General features: G+C 43.5%; 1 protein-coding gene across 1 annotated transcript in view; it reads left to right on the forward strand.

Annotated features, from left to right (window-relative positions):
• Positions 1 to 22,555, forward strand: part of LOC117679779 (major facilitator superfamily domain-containing protein 8-like) — a 36,299-nt gene that overhangs the window by 3,487 nt on the left and 10,257 nt on the right. The window contains exons 2-6 of the mRNA XM_034442004.3: positions 9,118 to 9,303; positions 11,447 to 11,509; positions 14,009 to 14,128; positions 17,929 to 18,008; positions 20,493 to 20,799. Of these exons, the coding sequence (XP_034297895.1) occupies positions 9,118 to 9,303; positions 11,447 to 11,509; positions 14,009 to 14,128; positions 17,929 to 18,008; positions 20,493 to 20,799 (756 nt within the window). The remainder of the gene's footprint in view (positions 1 to 9,117; positions 9,304 to 11,446; positions 11,510 to 14,008; positions 14,129 to 17,928; positions 18,009 to 20,492; positions 20,800 to 22,555) is intronic.

Raw genomic sequence — 22,555 nt, forward strand, 5'->3', positions numbered from 1 at the left:
AGACTTATATACCGCTTCACAGTGCTTTACAGCCCTCTCTAAGCGGTTTACAGAGTCAGCATATTTGCCCCCCAACAATCTGGGTCCTCATTTTACTGACTCCACTGCATACTTCCCTCCATGAAGATGCAGGTCCATTGAGGACTACACGTTGAGTGCGGTTGGTCAGCCAGCTATGAATCCATCTGATGGTGATGCTGCCTAACCCACATTTTTCTACTTTATCTAATAGTAGGTTATGGTCTACTTTATCAAATGCTTTACTGAAGTCCAAGTAAATTATATCGACAGCATTCCTCTGGTCCACTAATTTTGTCACTTTGTCAAAGAATTCAATAAGATTAGAATATTCTACTCTAGAGTAGAGTAGAGTAGAGTAGAGTAGAGTAGAGTAGAGTAGAGTCGGTGGATTTGATTTAAATCGAGTTGATTTAAATCACAATTTAAATCATGATTTAAATCACTAGTAAAAAGGCTTGATTTAAATCAACTCGATTTAAATCATAATTTTTAAAGAGCAACTGTCATCTCTGCTACTCCTTTGACCCACTGTTGACTCACCGATAGTCCCAGTGTTGCAGAATATACAGCCTCGTGCTACATAACTAAGCTCCATTTCATGCTGAATAAACTAAATTATTTATGTATCTTAAATAGAAAACTATCTTACGATAGATTTTTACCCCAAAAGTTTTTTATTAAAATAAATTCAATAAAAATCAAAAAAATCCGATTTAAATAAAAAAAAATCTGATTTTTTTTGATTTTTTAAAAAAAATCATTGATTTTTATCCACCCTGAGTAGAGTAGAATAATTCATAGATAGATAGATAGATAGATAGATAGATAGATAGATAGATAGATACACACACGCTTACTAACCTTTGAAGTTACCACAGTCATATCCAGAGCTTCTTGTGACCTGTTTTTTGAAGATTCAATGGCAATCCTCCCCCTTGTGCGATCACATGAACGCATTGATGCGGCCCTTGGCAGCATCCCACAATCACTTGATTGCGATTTTTGGCATTTATAGCTGGAAACTGGTATCTACGTCCAGTTTCCAGCAAACAAACAAACAAACAAAAAATTGCCCGTTAGTTAAAACTGTTTGTTTAATAATTGCAGCGTTTGCTTAAGGAAGAATCCATTTGGTGTAGCGGTTAAGGTGCTGGCCTAGAAAACAGGAGACTGTGAGTTCTAGTTTCCCCTTAGGCATGAAAACCCACTAGGTGACTTTGTGCCAATACTGCCCCCCCAGCTCCTCTTAGCCCAACCCACCTCACAGGGTTATTATTGTCGGGGAAAAAGAGGAGCAGGAAGGAGTATTATATATGTTTGCCGCCTTGAGTTACTTGTAAAAGTCAGAAAGGCGGGTAAAAAAATCTAATAAAGAAATATAAATAAATAATGATCATGTTATTCGCTTAACAACCATGCTTTTTTGCTTCGTGACCAGTTTTGTAAAGGTTGTAAAATTGGACGCAGTCACATGGTAACCTGTTTAATGACTACCATGATTTACAACCATAATTCCGGGGCCGATTACGGTTGTAAGTTGAGAACTACCGGTATGAGGAAAAGGTTCTCTCTCTCTCCTGCATCGCCTTGTGCACTCCTTTGTGTTCTGACCTAGGCCTCCCAAGATCATAAAGCAGACTCCTCATCCTGATAAAACCTCTTTTATTTAGGTTAAAGGGAAATTCCTCTCCAGCAAAGTCCCGGCAAACAGTCTTTCATGAGATTTCACAACTAACAAACCTTTATTAGCCTTGGAAAGTGGCCAGACCGATATCTTCCAAACGCCAGGCTGTAGCAGCAATTACTTGGCAAGAAATCAGGAACAGATCTTTACCCTAATGAATTGAACTAATTGTCTCCTGCAAACTCCACTCTCCTTTCGCTCCTCTTTATTCCCTATGGGAGGGGCCATTCACTGTCCACCTGTGGCTTTACTCCTGAGTCGGCCCTTGTTCCTTAGCTGCTCCCTTCTCCTGGCAGCTCTGCACATGCCCACACTGGGAACAAGCTCCAGCTGTTCTTCTGCCTCACTGATATCCGACTCCGAAGGCAGCTGATAACTGTCGGATGGCCCTGGCCCCCTCTTTGCCTCCGACGCAGAGCACTCGTCAGAGCCTTCCCCAGACTCCAGGACTGGCCCATGTTCCTCCCCAACCTCCTCACTCTCTGAGTCTGCCGCCAGCTTCGCTGGTCGCTGGCGGACCACAACACTCTGGCCTTGCAACCTGCAAGGTTCCTAAACTCACCGGCAGATTCAAATTCGGTTGCTAAACCTAAGGAGCCTGTTTTACAGTGGCGTGTTTTTCAGTTTGCAAACCAGCAAGCTTCTACCTGTCCTCCTTAAGGTATGTTTGGCAGCTAACAGGTGGAAATGTTGACATTTCTATTGGTTTGCGGGCGTCAGAATCATTATTTTGACTTCCTTTCCAACTTTCTGAAGTGTTTTTCATTATCTGAAATCCTTCCATTCCCCACCATTCCAGTCAGAGCTAAAGAAGCTTCTTGGATGAGAAGTGAAAAGTCTTCAAAGAAAAACCAGAAAGTCCAGTTGCCTCTTGAAAAAGCACCTTTGGGACAATCATGACCTGGATGACTGAGAAGCTCCATAGACATCACTGGGATGCAGTAGAAAAACAATGTTAGGAAAAGAGATTTAAACAACTGTTGCAGGAAACCAAGATAATTAGAACTATTAACTAAACCCACAAACACTTTAATAAATTGTCCATTTCCTCAAATTTAGCAATAATGAGGAAGTGTGAACAGATTGGGTGTATCTCAGTCTTTCTTAATTTGAGGCCTTCTGCCTTGGATTACAGTTCCCATCATGCCTCACACATCTACACGGGACTGCTGGAACTGGTTTATAAGGCCCATCTTTGCCTCTTGGCTCAACCACTTCCCGATTCTCGCCACTTCTGGTTGATGAAAAGCATCGCCATCACTGCCCTATACCATTCCAGACAAGTAGCTGTCCAGTCTATTTTATTTTATTTTATTTTATTTTATTTTATTTTATTTTATTTTATTTTATTTTATTTTATTTTATTTTATTTTATTATTTTATTTTATTTTATTTTATTTTATTTTATTATTTTATTTTATTATTTTATTATTTTATTTTATTATTTTATTTTATATTTTATTTTATTTTATATTTTATTTTATTTTATTATTTTATTTTATTTTAATTTAATTTTATTATTTTATTTTATTTTATTTTATTTTTTTATTTTATTTTATTATTTTATTTTATATTTTATTTTATTTTATTATTTTATTTTATTATTTTATTTTATTTTATTTTATATTTTATTTTATATTTTATTTTATTTTATTATTTTATTTTATTTTAATTTAATTTTATTATTTTATTTTATTTTATTTTATTTTATTTTATTTTATTTTATTTTATTTTATTTTATTTTATTTATTTGTCACATTTCTATGCCGCCCAACTCCCTGGGGACTCTGGGCGGCTTACAACAAAAAATAATGCGAACAATATACCATAAAAGTTGTTTTAAAAAAAACATTAACAGTCTCTTAAAAGCCTCCAGCGATGGAGCATCCACAACTTCTGGACTACAAGTTATTCCACTGATTAATTGTTCTTATTGTCAGGAAATTTCTCCTTAGTTCTTGGTTGCTTCTCTCCTCGATTAGTTTCCATCCATTGTTCTTATCTTGCCTTCTGGTGCTTTGGAGAATAGACTGACTCTTCTTTGTGGCAGCCTTCAAATATTGGATCACTGCTATCATGTCACTCCTAGTCCTTCTTTTCACTAGACTAGATATACCAATTTCCTGCAACTGTTCTTTATATGTTTTAGCCTCCAGTCCCCAATCATCTTTATTGCTCTTTTCTGCACTCTTTCCAGAATCTCAACATTTTTTTTATAATATGGTGACCAAAATTGGATGCAGTATTCTAAGTGTGGTCTTACCAAGGCTTTATAAAGCAGTACTAATAGTTCATGTGATCTTGATTCTGTCCCTCTGTTAATGCAACCTAGGACTGTATTGGCTTTTTTGGTTGCTGCCACACACTACTGTCTCGTATTTAAGTGATTCTCCTCTAGGACTCCCAAGATCCCTCTCACAGTTACTGGCATTAAGCCAAGTTTCACATCGTCTACAACAATACCTACCTACGCTGTTGGTTTTTCTTACGTAAGAGTAAAACCTTACTTTTTCCTACATTGAATTTCATTTTGTTAGATAGGGCCCAATGTTCAAGTCTGTTGAGCTCCATCTGGATCTTGAGCTTGCCTTCTGGAGTGTTGGCTATTCCTGACAGCTTAGTGTCATCTGCAATTTTGATGAGTTCCCCTTCTATTTCCTTGTCTAGATCATGTATGAAGATATTGAAGAGTACTGGGCCTAAAATGAAATCTTGGGGTACCCCACTGCTTATTCCTCTACATGTAGACCAGAAATGGCATTCAGCAGGTTCTGATGAGTTCTGGAGAACCGGTAGCGGAAATTTTGAGTAGTTAGGAGAACCGGCAAATACCACCTCTGGCTGGCCCCGCCCCCATCTGTTCTCTGCTTCCCAATTCCCAGCTGATCGGGAGGAAATGGGGATTTTGCAGTAACCTTCCCCTGGAGTGGGGTGGGAATGGAGATTTTACAGTATCCTTCCCCTGCTATGCCCACCAAGCCATGCCATGCCATGCCATGGCCACCAAACCACGCCCACAGAACCAGTACTAAAAAAATTTGAATCCCACCACTGACGTAGACATAGTACCGTTAAGGACTACTGGTTGAGTACAGTTTGTCAGGCAGTTACAAATCCATCTGGTGGTGATGCTGTCTATCCAGGGGTGGGATTGAAAAATTTAACAACCGGTTCGCTGCTTGGTTGCTAGGTGGGCGTGGCCATGGGGGGTGGCATACGTGGCCTCCTGCACCACGGGGGTGTGTGTTTGTTTTTGCCCTCCTGAGGCTCCGGAGGCTTTCTTGGAGCCTCCAGGGGTGCAAAAACGTCTCCCCTGGGCACCAGAGGCCCTCCGGAGGCCGAAAATGGGCCCATTTCCGGACTTCTGTTACTTCCAGTAGGCCTGTTTTTCGTCGTCCTAGAGCAGTGATGGCTAACCTTTTTGCCGTCGCGTGCCAAAAGCGTGGGGGTCGTGGGGGGTGTGTGCCCACATCCATAATTCAATGTGCCCCGCCCTCCCGCCCATGCGCACATGACCTCTCCACATTTTTCCCTGCTTTTGGCACGCGATGGCATGGTGGGCCCAGTAGGCCAGTTTTTCCCCCTTCCCAGGCTCCAGAGGCTTTCTAGGAGCCTGGGGAGGGCAAAAACAGCCTTCCCCATCCCCCCGGAAGCCTTCCGGAGGCCAGAAACAGCCAGTTTCCTGATTTCCGGTGAGACTGGAAGGCCTGAAAATTAGTTGGCCGGTGCGCGCATGCGCTCTGGAGCTGAGCTAGGGCAACACTTGCGTGCCCACCAATATGGCTCCGCGTGCCATCTGTGTCACCCGTGCCATAGGTTCGCCATCATGGTCCTAGAGCATGCGCGCAGTCTCTGCACTTACCTCGCATCCAAAACGGGCTGTGTGGAGACTCCTGGCAGGGGAGGAGCGGGCGGGGTCAGCCAGTCCTTGTAACTACTGGTTCAGCAATCCAGATTAAAATTAACATCCAGTTTGCCCAAACCGGACCGATCTGGCTGAATCCCATCCCTGTGTCTATCCCATCTTTTTCTTTTTTTTTAGCTTACCAAGAAGTAGTCTACTTTGTCAACTGCCTTACTGAACCCAAGTATACTGTGTTCAGTGCATTTCACTGGTCCACTAATTTAGTCACTTCGTCAAAGAATGAAATAAGATTTCATGTTTGACAAATCAAATCAATTAAACATGGTGTGAACTCAGGGCATAAACTGTAATGGGATGTGGAAATGGCCTTGAGGAATGAAGGGAAGAGATGGTGCCTAGGAAACAATCAGATAAGAGTGATAGGTGCCCTCAGTGACTCAACGGTCAGAGGGAGAAACTTAGGAAGGACTGTCCCTAATTGTTCAGTTGCTTGAAAATGGTGACAGGAGATTTACACCTTCAGATTTGTAAGATTAGGTTAACCTGGCCTTACAATAAAGTAGAATTAGCTCACTTAGTCATGTTTTCTGACTGGTTCATCTGGAAGGGTAAGACATAAAACAAGAGTTATGGGACAATGAACTCTGTGTACCCAACCAGTTGTGATTTATTCATTAAACCATGTTTTCAGTAATGTGGATTGTTTATCAGTTTCTGTAGCCATCCATCTCTGTCAATGACTCTTAATTTAAACTAAGTTTGTTAAATTTAAATCAAGTTTGCTGCCTAGCTTTCTGAGACTTGCTCTTCAGACAGCCAGAACAGATGTTAAGTGTTAAAATTTGGAGCATGGAGAGTCAGTTGCACGTCTAACTAGGATTGTTATCGCAAGCATAGAATTAGGTAGACCTCCTTTGTAAATTTGGTAGATTTTGCTCTCTGAAAAGGTAGGATTTAATAAATTAAAGTGCCTCTCACTTATCAGCTGACCTTGAGGGGTTTTTTCCCCAGCCAAATTTCTTAATCTTTGGATGCTTATTTGAAGGATGTTAATTCGGAGCACATCCCGCCACAGCCTGCGGTAAAAAAAAAAAACCCAGGTGCAGGTTGTTTTGTAAGCACCATGTGAATAATTTTTGAACCCCCCTGTAATAAGACCCAGTACGGTGGTATCGTCTGTGTAACTTGAGTCAGTCTGGCTTGATGGCCAGAGGGCTGTATTGAACACGCAAATATATGTATATATTTTAAAAAGTTTTTTTTATTAATAATATAAAATTAAAAAAAACATTGGACATAGATATGATATCACTGGTTCCAAACACCTTCCATCACTTTACAATAATATTAGTACTCATATAAACATATAGTTCTTAAGCTTTGTTCACTATTTAAGCATAATATGATATGATATTAATTCCTATTCCCTTTTATCTGTATATTTATTTATCTCTTATACATTTATCTATAATAACATCTATATTTTTGTTCTAACGCTATACATTTGCCTTGGCTACCCTCTTGTTATCTATCCAATCATAAAATTGTGCCCAGATTTTGTAGCACTTAGTTTCGCTTTTATCCTTGAGTTCCAAAGTGAGTCTTGTCCATTTCTGCGCAGTTAAAGATGACCTCTTCGAAATCTCGGTGCTTCTTATACTCCGGTGCGTCTTAAAGTCAGAAAAATAATTGTAAGTCGAGGACTACTTATATCTCAGTCCAACCTAATCTACAGGGTGGCCTTTGTGGGGAGCACATCTTGTACTGCATTTAAATATAAGCACATACCAAAATAAAAATACTTCCCAGGCAGATGTATGTATAAATCCTCAATTTTGTTTCCCCTCCCCTTAGTTGTGGTTTCCGTAGGACCACATTACTGGCAATAGAAATGAGGGTGTTTGTTTGTTTTTTTAAAGGGAAAACAAGCAAGTTAAGACTCCGCTTAGGACGTTGGCATTAAGCTGTAATGTGGGTTTGTTATTTTGGGTTTGGATTTAGCCTTTTGTATAATCCCAGCCAACAGAAGTTCAAAGGAGTCACGCAGCTTGGTTCAGGGCTTATAAGAAACGTGGCTAACCACAGCAGCTGCGTCGCTGGGATCAAAGGTTTTGCAATCCGAAACTTGAATTGAGCAAGGTTGAACTTCCATCCAGCCAGAAAAGAAAACCGGAGATTTCAAAATGAGAAAAGAAATGACTGGGGCATAAGGCAAGAAATCTTGGTGTGGGAATCTGCTTCATTCAAGATGATTCAGGTAATCCTCGATTTACAGCCACTTGTTTAGTGACCTGTAACTGTTTTCCATACTTTTTTTTTTATAAAGTTTTTTCTTTACACAAACATACATACAATACATTTTTTCTGAACAGAGTATTGGCCGGTTCACGAATTTATATAATCTTTAGTCATCTCCAGCACAATTTAAATATTCACTTTTTGCCATCGTGTTTATTCTCTGTAGTTTTTATAAACCAATATTACCCTTCATCCTAATCTCTAATCTTAATAAGATTCAATTTTTCCCTTTTCATCTCTAAATTAAATCCTTTAAATTTAAAATCTCACAACATAAGATAATCTCAATATTTCTTTAAAACCCCTTATTATAATCATAAACATTTTTCTTTTATCAAATAATACAATCCAACATTTTAATAAAGCTCAGTTAAGTATTAAATATCAAGACCTTATTGTTCCAACAAGCTGGGCTGGCCTAAACATGAATTTTAATGGTTGTTCTGGTTTTTTAATAAGATGGAGGCCAAATTATTTAATATATTTTTAAATTGTTTTTTAATTTTTTGTATATGTGTGTTTTAGTGTTGGCTGGGCACTGCCCTGAGTCCTTTGGGAGAAGGGCGGTATAAAAATTTAAATAATAAATAAACAAATAAAATAAATATAACATTCCAATTGTTCATTTCTTTTTCTATTATTTTTCTTAAATTTTAACTCCAATTTTTGATTACAATCAAAAATATTCCACCTTTTACAATTTTGTATATTAAACTTATTGAAATGTCTAAATCTTATTTGTTCCAAATAGTACAATCCAACATCTTAATAAAGCTCAGTTAAAGCAGATAACATTCCAATCATTCATTTCTTTTGTAGAAAAGAAATGTTTTCCACACTTAATGACCTTTTGCCGCATCCCCAATGGTCACATGATCAAAATTCAGACTCTTGGAAACTGGCATGTACTTATGACAGTTGCGGTGTCCTGGGGCTCATGTGATCCCCCTTTTGCGACCTTCTGACCATCAAAGTCAACGGGGAAGCCAGATTCACTTACCAGCAGGTGTTACTAATTTAATAACTGCAGCGATTCACTTAACAACTGTGGCAGGAAAGGTCGTAAAATGGGGCAAAACCCGCTTAACGACTGTTTTGCTTTGAGATGGAAATTTTGGGTTGAACCGCGGCCGTAAATCGAAGATCTTCTGTAATTTTGGCTATTGGAGGGCGTCTTCTGATGCATGCTTTTTAAAACAAGTTTCTTAACTTTTGTGTCTCTTTTTTTTCCTCTCTTCTCCTCGCCCAGCGGTGATCCTGCCTACCATTTGGGCCTATCTGCAAAAGCTTAATGCTGAACCATACTACCTGGGCCTGGCTCTCTCTGCCTTTAGCTTTGCTGGATTAATCACAGGTCCCTTCTTTGGATATTGGTCCGATCGCACGCACCGAACCAAGGGGAGCATCATGTTTGCCAATTTGTTTCAGATAGCAGGTGAGTGGACCCTGCCAGGGGAGGTTGGCACAGGTCGCCCTCACAAGATAATTTGCCATCTTCTGTCCCTTCAGACCTCCAAGGTCCCTTTGCCTGCCTCTCTGTTGTGATCTAGGTTTACTGAGTCATTACAATACACAATTAGTCCCAAAAAAACCTATTTTATTGTAACAGCTGAGAATTATGTTCATTCCCAGCTGAGTCCCAATTAGTTGCAAAGCAAGTCCTTCGGAAGAAATCCTTCGGGATAATCACCAACCTTTATCTTCTTTGACACCCTGCCAAAGGCCTTACTTGGCAAAGCCCCACGGAGTTCAGAAACAAACGAGACGCCGACTGGAAACAGAATTAGCAACGTTTCTTTCCTGCAGAAAGGCCCAAGTGCCTTTGTTTCTCTTTTAAGCCTTATGGGAGGGCCCAATCATCTCCTGGCCTTACTCCCGAGTTGTCCCTTTTGCTTTAGCTGCTCTTGCCTTCTGGCAGCTCTGCGCATGCGTGCACTAGGAACAAGCTCCTGTTCCTCTGCCTCTCTGCTGTCTGACTCTGGGGGCTCTGGAGTCTGCGCATCACTCCAGGATGGCCCTGGCCCCATCTCTGCCTTCGACACAGAGCCCTCGTCTGGGCCTTCCCCAGCCTCCAGGACTGGCCCACGTTCTTCCTCAGCCTCCTTACTGTCAGCCAGCTCCGCGGGCTGCTGGCGTACCACAACACTCTCTTCTCCATTCAAGAATGTAGAACTCTTGAAACATAGGATCATCCAGCAACGGAGAGGGAGAGGGAGAAGGGGGCGGCGTTTCTGTGTGGAACTCTTTCCTCAATGATCGCGGCCTCCACTGCTCCCTTCTCCCTCTCTGCTGCTGGGCGATCCCATGCGAAGAAGGGGGCTAGCAGAGAGGGGAGAGTGCGAGGTTGCTGCTTCTGGGATGAGGGGACCTGGGAAGCTTCTGGGTCCAGCTTATCCAGCTTCTCTTCCTCTCGCAGCCAGCTCTTCAGTCTAGCTTGACGCAATCTCTCTCTCTCCCTCCCTCTCTCTCTCTCTCTCTCTCTCTCTCTCTCTCTCTCTCTCTCTCACTGTTCTGTCCCCGTACCACACACACACACCCACAGACGGCCTGGAGTTAATAAGCCACACGACAAAACTCTTTGAAGATAAAGCTGGCAGCAACCCAGTGGCTAGCTGCCAATTCAGACTTTACTCACACAAAACAAAGATTAGACTGCAAGCATTCCAATAAAACAGGCAGAGTTTCAACAATACAAGGATTAATCCAAATGCAGTCCGATAAAGCAGGCAAAGTCCAGTAACGCAGAGATCATGGATTATTTCCAGTTTTTGCTTGTCACAAACTGAACCGGCCACCACACCCACATTTATACCCTGTGGGGTGTGGTCCAGTGACTCAGCTAATCTCTGGCAGGCCTTCCCCTCTGCTGCGCACGCTTCTCCCTGCGCCTCTGCCGAGGGTCCAGCCAGCACTTATCTTCTTCGTCGCTGTCCACCTGTGGCTGCGGGGACGTGCTTGGCTCTGGGCCTATCATTTGGCCTTCGGTGTCCTCCGGAGGCATTGCCAGAGAGGAGGGTCCTGGAGAGGGAGGCCTTGCCAACTCCTCTCCCTCACTCTCAGAGTCTGCATCTGTCGATAGCCCAGGCTCAGGCAACGGAGCCACAACACTCACGCACACACAAACAGGTTGGATCTTTCTTTCCTCCTGCCCCCCACCCCACCGGAGATCCCTGGATTCCCTCCCCAACCCTGCCTGTCCCATACAGGTACCACCCGCACAAGTGATGTAGAGTTGGCCACGCCCACTCAGTCTCATGACCCCACCCACCCACCCATGCCCACCCACCCAGTCATTAGGGCAGAGAACCGGTTGTTAAAATATTTGGAGCCCACTACTGGACACATCTACCCATCATCCACTTGTTCCCCTGATCATAGCGTGAGAGAGCTGTTTTGCTGTGCGCAAAATCCCAACCAGCATCATGCTGTCCATGAACGGTTCAGCATTAGGTGCCGTCAACCTTGGTGGCATCGTTGGCCGCCTCACTCCAGGTGGGGTTCTCGTCCTGTGACATATGGCTGAGCTCCACCAAGCCATGTTTCTTCTAATCTTTCTTACCGTTGTCTTTTTTTTTCAGGAAACTTCATGTACTTCGTTGGCGGCTCCAAATGGATGCTCCTCAGCAGCCGACTAGTAGCAGGTAAGGACAGGAGAAGGATTATCCTTTCCGAGTCTAACTCAACTCAACCCAACTCAGCTAATTGAGCTTTGAGGTACAAATAGGAGAACTTCCTTCACTTTTTCCTTAATTCGGGGGCTTAGGTTTCTGCAAGTCCATCAGCCCTTTTGCTTCTCTTCTTTCCTAGGTAGAGGCAGATGTAGGATCTCCTGCTTGGGCAGGGGGTTGGACTAGATCTCTGATCTCCGTGTATTTTGCTGTGCCCTCAAAACCATGTTGTTCCACCAGGCTGGGCTATCAATATAAAGATTTTAATTGGTTTTAAATGGGATTTTAAATTCGGGGTTTTATAAATTGGGCCTATTATTTAATAATTTTAATTATTATTAAATATTGTCTGTCTTTGTGTTTTTAATTAGGGGGCACACCGCCCTGAGTCCTTTGGGAGAAGAGCAGTATAGAAATAAAATAAATAATAAATAAAATAAATAAATAGATCAGTGGTTTGCAACCTTAAACACTCAAAGAGCCATTTGGACCCGTTTCCCACAGAAAAGAAAACACCGGGAGCCACAAAACCCTTCCCGGGCCTGACTATTTTTGGAGCGGCCACAAAACTAGCATATGTAGTTGAATTAAACGTTCTGTTTTCTTCTGAAACTTTTCTTTTCTTGAGTTTATCCATGGTTGGCCTACCGAGGGTTGAAAAGCTCAATAAATCATGTGCCGGCGAGTGTCGCACATTGGCGGTTGTGACGTACATTTTGAGTGACAGGGAGCAGCAGCAGAGGGGTGAAAGAGCCACATGCGGCTCCAGAGCCGCAGGTTGCTGACTCCTGGATTAGATGACCTGCAAGATCCCTTCCAATTCTGTTAATCTGTTAATCTGTTTTGTGCACAGCAAAACTGTTCTCTCATTATGATCAGGGGAACAAGTGGATTATGGGTAGATGTGTCCAGTGGTGGGCTCCAAATTCCTCTGTCTACACAACTTACTAAATCTCTTAGGTAAAAGGTTTAGCAAAAAAATATTAGTGTGCTGTTATAACCTTGTTTTGCAATTTAGCCTGTCGGGCCAAGATAGCTTATTTGGTTAGTCTTTACTTCTGTGTGTACTGTGCAAATAAAATAAAATAAAATGTGTTAAAGAGTATTACACAAGGAGCCTGAGTGGTGTAGGAGGCTAATGCCTCCTAAGGCAGCATTTAACATCCAACTGCCTGCAATTACTGCGAGTTCAATTCTCCCCAGGCTCAAGGTCAACTCAGCCTTCTATCCTTTCTAAGGTGGGTAAATTGAGGACCCAGTTTGTGGGGGCAATAAGCTGACTTTGTATAAATATACAAAAGGATGAAGGCTATTGCTTAACGCATTGTAAGCCACCCTGAGTCTCCGGAGAAGGGCGGCATATAAATCAAATTAAAAAAAAAAAAAGTACAGGACTACAATTATATTTTGGATTTGTAGCTTTTAGCTGATTTTGTAATATTTGAAATTTATTACACTTGGTCTTGTTACCCTTGTTCTAAATTTAACAAATAGAACTGCATCAGAAGAAAATATCTTGCCCAGCCAACCAGATATTAACTGGACAAATTGATTGATTGATTGATTGATTGATTCGATTTATATGCTGCCCTTCTCCAGAGACTCAGAGCGGCTTACAATGCGTTAAGCAACAGCCTTCATATTTTTGTATATACCTGCTTAATAGGGCTTTCGGCCCCCCCCCAAGCGGTGTTCTTTTTTATCCAAAGTCAGCTTATTGCCCCCACAATCCGGGTCCTCATTTTACCTACCTCGGAAGGATGGAAGGCTGAGTCAACCTTGAGCCTGGGGAGATTTGAACTTGCAGTAATTGCAGGCAGCTGGTGCTATTTAACAGCACTTTAGTCTGCTGCGCCACCAAGGCTCTTGGTGGTATATTGAAATCTTGAAGGTATCAATCTTCTTGTGCCATATCCATCATTCGATGTTAGCGATAATATTGGCGATCCTATTTTTATCAACAGCCACACAAAAAAGTGCTGCTGAGTTTTGTCCAAACCGGTCCCTTAGATTTTGAAGCCATGATGTTCTCCTTCTGCCTGAACCTCGTTTGCCTTCAATCTTTCCTTGAAGGATTAAGTGAAGGATGCTGTATTTTTCCGGGTGTCGCATCACATGTCCAAAATACTTTCGCTTTTTTATGGTTTTGATGATTTCTCCCTTGGCTTTTCCAGTCGGCTTATCACCTCCTCATTTCTGATTTTGTCAACCCAATTTATACGTAACAGCCGCCTGTAAATCCACATTTCAACTGCTTCTAGCCTCTTCAAGTGGCCTTCTGTCGGAGTCCAACTCTCCACTCTGTGGAGCAGGATAGAAAAGATGTAGCACCATCAAGCCTGATTTTTAATCTTAGGTGTCAAAGTGTCAGACAGGGAGGGCTAAATTGGGTAATGTGCTTTGGGTGGGTGGATGAGCAAAGGTTTACCATTCTTTCCTTTGCCCACGGACTTTTCTGCCTCTCCACTACAGGTGTGGGAACTGGAGCAGGTGCCTCCATCTTTGGATACCTCACCCGTTCTACCACTTCGCAGGAGAGGTCCAAGGTCTTTGCTGCCGTCATGGCATGCCGCCAGGTCGGGCTGATTATTGGTAAGGACTCTGCTTTTGACAGACCCTCCCCCACAAGAACTGACATCCTGTGTCAACACTTTTGTGGCCCGTACGCGGCCTGGGCAGCTAGTAGCTGATTCCAACAGTGAGGAGGCTGGTGTGGTGCTGCGCCAGCAGCCTGTGCAGCTGACACTCGAGTCAGACAATGAGGAGGCTGGAGAAGATGTGGTGCCAGAGGCGGGGATTCAGCCAGGGCCTTCAGAACCTCCAGAAGCTCCCATAAGTGAAGAGGAAGAAGAGGAGGAGCCTCTTCTCGATGCACGGGTGCGTAGAGGTGCCAAAAGCCAGGAGTGGTTCCTCAGGAGGAAGTCTCCTCGAGAGTAAGGCTTGGGGCTAATTGGCCACTCCCTTAGCCTATTTAAGGAAGGACGACGACAGATGCAATTTGCAGGGAACAACTTCGTTCAATCTCCTTCGCATCCTGATCTTAGTTCTCTTATCAGTTTCCTGCAAATTGCTTCTGGGCTTTCTGCCAACCCTAGTAAGATTATGATTTTTTATTCTTTGGATTCTTGTAGGCTGTTAAGAAAGTTAATTAACAGCCTTTGCTTGAAAAAGACTGATTTAATTTAGTAAACTAAGGTTTGTACAGACTTTGTGTGTGCTGCGTTCTTTGGGGTCCGTAGCTGGGGCAGAACAACACTGCAAGTTTGCATTGCAGTACAGGTAGACTTGCAACATTTCATTTAGTGACCATTCAAAGTTACAACGACACTGGAAAAGTGACTTATGAGGCGTTTTTCACACCATTGACCATTGCAGCATCCCCATAGTCACGTGATCAAAATTCAGACACGTGGCAACTCATATTTATGACGGTTGCAGGGTCCTGGAGTTACGTGATTGCCTTTTGTGACCTTCGGACAAGCAAAGTCAATGGGGAAGCCACTTAACAACATTGGTGGCACAGTGGTTCGAATGCAGTACTGCAGGCTACTTCTGCTGAGTACAGTTTGGCAGTTAGAATCCCACCAAGCTCAAGGTTGACTCAGCCTTCCATCCTTCCAAGGTCGGTAAATTGAGGACCCAGATTGTTTGGAGTAATATGCTGACTTTGTAAACCTTTTAGAGAGGGCTGTAAAACACTGAAGCGGTATATAAGTCTAAGTGCTATTGCTAACAACCGTGTTACTAATTTAACCATTGCAATGATTCACTTAACAACTGTTCTGCCCCAGTTACGGACCCCAAAGACCGCAGTACACACAAAATCCATTCAAACCTTAATTTACTAAATAAACCAATCTTTTACAACAATGGCTGTTAATTAACTGCATTAACAGCCGCCAAGAATTCAAAGAATAATAACTGAAAGCTTAATGTGGTTGGCAGAATGCACAGAAGCAATTTGCAGGAAGCTGATAAGATAAACAAGACAAGACATGAAGGTATGTGAATGAAGTTGTTCCCTGCAAATTGCTTCAGTCAGCGTTCCTCCTTAAATAGGCTAAGGGAGTGGCCAATTAACTCCAAGCCTTACTCTCGAGGAGACTTCCTCCTGAGGAGCCACTCCTGCCTTTTGGCAGCTCTGCGCGCCCGTGCATCAAGAAGAGGCTCCTCCTCTTCGTCCTCTTCACTTAAGGGAGCTTCTGGAGGTTCTGAAGGCCCTGGCTGAATCCCCGCCTCTGGCACCACATCTTCTCCAGCCTCCTCACTGTCCGACTCGGGTGCCAGCTGCACAGGCTGCTAGCGCAGCACCACACCAGCCTCCTCGCTGTCGGAATCAGCTACTAGCTGCACAGGCTGCTGACGGGCCACAACAACAACTATGGCAATGAAGGTTGTAAAATGGGGGCAAAACTCACTTAAGAAATCTTTCTCTTAAAGAGGGACCAACAGCCATTTTGGGCTTGACCGTTGTCGTAAATCAAGGACTACCTGTGTTTTGTCACTGGCCTTCTTTTCATCCTCTGAGAGGATTTCTGGAAGGAGAAAATAAAAATAACTAAAAATATAGAAGATCGGTTATGTAGGCCCTTTACCAGCGCTGGATTTTATTCAGCCAAGGCAGTTTGTGGATGAAATTAAAATTGGCATGAAAAAGGCCAGTTTTGGAAGATAGACTTCTCTAACGTTGGAACTTCAGAACAGTTTTTAAACAAGCACATGTGCTGTTTCGATGAAAACACAAATATTTTTTCTTTAATTTTGAAGACGGCAGCAGAAATAGCAACTGGAAAGAATTATTTATATGCTCTAAATTGCTTGGAAGTTGTAGAACAAGTTGAGGAACCTATAGCTGCCCAGATGTTGAAATAAATCTTAGTGGTTGCATCCATCCTCACAGTCTGAAAAGCACAAAAACACCTTCAATTTTCAAGTAAGAGCTTTCCGTGAAGAGTTAGACCAAAATGCATCTCAGAATTGGGATTAGGGCTCAATTCAGCCAGAAAACGTAACTTAGCATTAGCTAAGCATTACCCAATAGCATTAGCATAGGAAATGACTGGACAGGGGAAAAATTTAATCTTTTACATTGGGAGCACCACAAGTTGTCAGCGTTCCAAGTAATACACCCACAGCAAACAGAACTCCGAGATAGGTAGATTCAGTTTTATTTGGAGATACCATATTGGCACAGACTGGTGAAAAACGACTCTGAATGTTCCCGTGGTTTTCACCTAATTAAAAGTAAAAGTTTTCCCCCTTCCCCAAACAATCAGTCACATGGTCCAATCAAGGTGTTGTCCGGTTGCCTGGTAACTTCACTCCTCCTCTCTTGGACCACCTGTGGGAATGACCTTGGTTCCCAAGAGAAAGTATTTTGTTTTGGCTACAAACCCCAGCTATCTCTATTCCCCACTCCCTATCCCTCAGCTCTAGTGTGGTGTGGCAACCGTCAGAATTTAAACCGACCAGAACGAACAATGTTGCTTCCTGCAAAGGCTCATGTCCCTTTGCTCCACCTTTACGTCTTATGGGAGGGGCCAATCATCTCCTGGCCTTACTCCCAAGTCGTCCCTCTTGCTTTAGCTGCTCTTGCCTTCTGGCAACTCTGTGCATGTGTGCACTAGGTTCCTCTTGTTCCTCTGCCTCGCTGACGTTAGACTCTGGAGGCTCTGGAGTCCACACATAACGCCCAGATGGCCCTGGCCCCAACTCTGCCTCCAACGCAGAGCCTTCGTCCAACCTTCCCCAGACTCCAGGACTGGCCCATGTTCCTCCCCAGCCTCTTCACTGCCCGACTCTGCTGCCAGCTCTGCAGGCTGCCGGCGGACCACAACACCACCACTAAGAAGAGTCTTTTTCTTGTAGCTGCCATCCTATGGGGAAAGGAAGATTGATTGATTGATTGATTGATTATTTATTAGTTTGATTTATATGCCACCCTTCTCCGGAGACTCAGGGCGGCTTACAATGCGTTAAGCAATAGCCTTCATACTTTTGTATATACCTGCTTAGTAGGGCTTTTGGCCCCCCCTAAGCAGTGTTCTATTTTATACAAAGTCAGCTTATTGCCCCCACAAACCGGGTCCTCATTTTACCTACCTCGGACAGATGGAAGGCTGAGTCAACCTTGAGCCTGGTGAGATTTGAACTTGCAGTAATTGCAGGTAGCTGGCAGCTAAATACTACTTTAACAGTAGTTTAGTTCACTGGGCCACCAGGCTCAGTTTGATTGATTGATTGATTGATTGATTGATTGATTGATTAAATTTCTATATAGCAACTCTGGGTGGCTTGGAGGTTGAAGGAAGGTCACTGCAGAAGATACTAATGTCCTGGCTGGTAACTTGCATGCCTTCTTCATACACGTGTTCTGTCATATTTGCTTCCAGGACCAGCTTGTAACCTTTTCCTGCGTCTCTGCAATTTCCATCTGGGGCCTTTCGTGGTCAATAAGTTTACATCCCCTGGGGTAAGTCACAAGAATTTGTTCTTTTTGGAAGCATTATTTATTTATTAAATGTATATATGCTGCCCCGTCTCACTCCGCAAAGGGTTTGTTTACAATTAATATCACAAATTAGCCATAGCACGTAGATTTATATACCGCTTCACAGTGCTTTACAGCCCTCTCTAAGTGGTTTACAGAGTCAGCATATTTGCCCCCAACAATTTGGGTCCTCATTTTATTTATTTTATTATTTATTTATTAATTTTATTTCTATACTGCCCTTCTCCCAAAGGACTCAGGGAGGTGTACAGCCTAATTAAAAACACAGAGACAGACAAAATTTAAAAATAATTAAAATTATTAAATAATAGGCCCAATTTATAAAACCCCAAATTTAAAATCCCATTTAAAACCAATTAAAATCTTTACATTGATAGCAATTAAAATCTTTACATTTTACTCACCTCAGAAGGATGGAAGGCTGAATCAACCTTGAGCCGGTCAGAATCAAACTGCCAAATTGCTGGCAGCCAGCAGAAGTCGCCTGCAGTACTGCATTCTAACCACTGCGCCACCATGGCTCCTGTTAATGTTAAAATATTAATAAGATTAGTTACAAAACTACCCTGTTTCCCCAAAAATAAGACATCCCTTGATAATAAGCCCAATCGGGCTTTTGAGCGCATGGCGATAAGGCCAAGCGCTTATTTCAGGGTTCACAAAAATATAAGACGGGGTCTTATTTTCGGGTAGTCCAACATTTTTTGAAGTCATAAAATCAGGCAGTAATCACTTAACGACCGCTTTTCTTAACAACAGAAATTCTGGTGGTCTCAATTGTGATCGTAAGTTAAGGACTACCTGTACTGGGGAGAGAATTGTATAGTGAAAAATAAAACATTCCTCGGCCCCTTGATCATCTCATTGGCTTATTTATTTATTTATATTCCACCTTTATTATGTTTACAAATAAATCAAGGTGGTGAATTTCTCCAACACATCTTCCTCCTCCTATTTTCCTCACTGTGAGGTGGGTTGGGCTGAGGGACAGTGACTGGCCCAAAGTCAGCCAACATAGCTTTCCTGGCTAAGGCGGGGTTAGAATTCACCGTCTCCCGGTGATTGGCCCAAAGTCATCCAGCTGACTTTCGTGCCTAAGGCGGGAACTAGAAGAAGTTTAGGAGAACTCATAGTCTCCTAATGATTGGCTCAGAGTCACCCAGCAGGTTTTCATGCCTAAGGTGGAACTAGAACTCAACACCAACTCTTGTTGATGGGCTCAAAGTCTTAACCACTAGACCAGTGGCCTCCAACCTTTTGGGCATCAGGGACAGGTTCTGCGGAGAAAGGTTTTTCCGTGGCCCGGAGGGGGCGTGATTTCATGTGCTTTCTGATTCCCAGATGGGGCTTTGCTTCTTTACGCGGCCTGGTTGCTTGAATACCGCGGCCCGGTGTTGATTCACGGACCGGGGGTTGGGGACCCCTGCACTAGATCAAACTGCAATAGTTCACATTCTTCCAAGTATATTTCTTCTCTCACTTCACCATAGGTATAATTACAGTAACGTTGAAATGAGTTCAAATCCAAATTTTGAATCATCACCGTTAGAAACCTGCTCAAAAGCATGTTTTTTTTTTTTAAAAAAGGCCCTTTTTAAAAGCAAGATTTTAAATTCCTATCATCATTCAAGCCTACTCAGAAACAAGGCCTCCTTGGGTTCATGGAGATCTCAGTCTAGCTTTAGGTCAGGAGTCTGCAACCTTAAATACTCAAAGAGTCACTTGGACCCGTTTCCCACAGAAAAGAAAACACCGGGAGCCACAAAACCTGGGTGGGCGTGGCCAACTCAATGTCACTCACTTCCACCAGTCACATGACACCCCTCCTGAGCCACGCCTACCCAGCCAGTCATTAGGGCAGAGAACCAGTTGTTAAAAAACACCAGGAACCACAACATCATTTTGACATCTCTCTCTTTCCCCTCTCTCCCTCCCACCCTCCCCACCTCTCTCCCTCTCTCTCTGTATCTCTCTACATCTCTCTCTCTCTCTCTCCCCCCCTCTCTCTGTATCTCTCTGTCTCTGCTCTGGCCGCTTCTCCACCCCCCACTGTCACCCTTACCTTCTCAAGCCAGGCGTGACTGGGCGGGGAGGGTGAGGGGCGGGGCCAACCGTGGTGGGATCACCTGACAGGGAGCCACAGCAGAGGGCCCAAAGAGCCACATGCGGCTCCGGAGCCGCAGGTTGCTGACCCCTGCTTTAGGTTAATTAAATATTTATTTAATGTCGTTTGTTGTATAAATGCTGCTGGTGAATAATCCTTCAGTGCTGTCTTAAAAATTTCAGCATCGGATACCCTTTGTCCTTTGAAGGACAAAGGGTATGAAATGGAGTAAAAGGATTTCTGGTTATTCCTGGGCTCCCTTTTATTCCCTGCACTCAATTCTGTGTTAACGCAAAAATGCTTTCTGTTCTTCCGTTCTCGGCTCTGACTCCCGTCGACAGCTCTTCATGTGTCTGGTGTGGATTGTGCTCCAAATTATTGTGATGACGATGTACTACGACATACAGCCACCGACTCAGCCTGCAAGGGTGCCGCAGGATGCCTTGGAAGAGGAGCAGAAGCCACTGATAGGGCATGAGGGCGGCCAAGAAGAGGCCACGGGAAGAAGCTGCTACGGCAGCACCCCTGTGGCACTTCCGCAATCTTCCCTCGGTGATGAATGCCGATATGTGCCCAACGGACACTTGGCAGATGAAGAATTGGCTGAAGAAGACAAGAACCCCTTCCATCAGTTTAGCTCTGTGAGAGGTGAGGAGACCCTCGTTGTGGCAGGAACAGGCGGTGTCATAGTTGCCCAGGCTGTGGGCTGCACGTGGTCCCTTTTTAGAATGTAGAACATAGAATAACGGTTGAAAGGGATCTTGGAGGTCTTCTAGTCCAACCCACTGCTCAAACAGTAGACTCTACATCGGGACAAATGGTTGTCCAATCTCTTCTTAGAAACCTCCAGTGATGGAGCACCACGACTTCTGAAGGCAACTTCTGTTCCATGGATTAATTTTTTTCTCACTTTCAAGAAATTTCTACTTAGTTCTAACATGTATCTCCCCTTGATAAGTTTCCATCCATTGCTTCTTGTCTTGCCTTCAGGTGTTTTGGAGAATAGGTTGACCTCCCTCTTCTTTGTGGCGGCCCCTCAAGTATCAGAAGACTGCTATCTTGTCACCCCTAGTCCTTCTCTTTGTTACAATAGACCTACTTAGTTCTGTTCTGTTCCCGTCTCACACACGCACCCCCACAGACAGTCAATAGTGAACTAAACCAGCCGACAAAGGTTTCTCTAAGAGCAGAATTGGCAGCAACCCAGTGGCTGCCTGCCAAGAGTCTTTTACTTACGAAGGGAGTGTTTTTCAAAGCCAACACACAACAGATGAGAGAATATTCAAAAAGTCCAGCAATGCAGAGAGGTTTGTTCAATATCAGTTTTTGCTCGTCACAGAGCTTGAATGGCCACCACACCCCCTTTTATACCCTGTGGGGTATGGTCCAGTGACTCAGCCTAATCCCTGGCACGCCTCTTCCTCTGCTGCGTGCGCTTATCTCTGCGACGCTGTCGAGGGTCCAGCCAAGACTCATCATCATCATCATTACTGTCCACCTGTGGCTGTGTGGAAGTGCTTGGCCCCGGGCCTATCTCTTGGCCTTCGGAGGACACCGGAGGCATTGCCAGAGAGGAGGGTCCTGGAGAGGGAGGCCTTGCCAACTCCTCTCCTTCACTCTCGGAGTCCTCTCCTGCTGATAACATAGGCTCGGTGATCGGAGCCACAACAAGTTCCTCGTACGTTTTAGCCTCTGGTCCGGTAATCATCTTCGTAGATCTTCTCTGCACCCCTTTTTTGCGACCCACAGAGTAGGAGTAAGGGGACTTTTGACCTTTTTTTGTTTTTAGACGTTTAAAAAGCGGTAAAATGGATGCACGAGCGTTGCCAAGATGAAATCTACCCATTGTAGAAAGTTTCTGAAAATTCCCTTTACGATTGGACTAATTAGTCTAATCTTGATGGTAAGGGATAAAGCATCCATATTACTCCTTAAATCAACCATTAGCCCACCAGAAAGGACATCCGTTTTGGTCCTGTGCATTTCCTGTGTCATTAGTGATATCTCTAGCCATGGTGGCTCCTTGTAAATAACTCTTGTGTGGCATAATCCCCCAACTCAGCGGTGAAATGTAAAATTTGTTATTACCGGCATGGCTTGGGGGGTGGGGGGTAATGTGACTGAGTGGGCATGGCCAACTTTTTTTTTTTTAACTTTTAAAACCATTTTTTCTACAACCTCTTCAGCCAAAGAGGTTGTAAAAAAAATGCTTTTAAAACCCTCCGACGATCCCAGCTGAGTTGCCTATCGTCACCGCTACCGGCTCGGTGGAACCAGGCCGAACTGGGAGGAACCCACCACTGACTTCAACTCCCAGAATTCTCCAGCCAGCAGAGCTGGGAGTTGAAGTCCACAAGTCTTAAAGCTGCCAAGTTTGGGGATCCCTGTTACAGATTAACCAGAT

The sequence above is a fragment of the Pantherophis guttatus genome, chromosome 6, assembly GCF_059756535.1.
Source record: "Pantherophis guttatus breed Tessera chromosome 6, ASM5975653v1, whole genome shotgun sequence".
Classification (NCBI taxonomy): Eukaryota; Metazoa; Chordata; class Lepidosauria; order Squamata; family Colubridae; genus Pantherophis; species Pantherophis guttatus.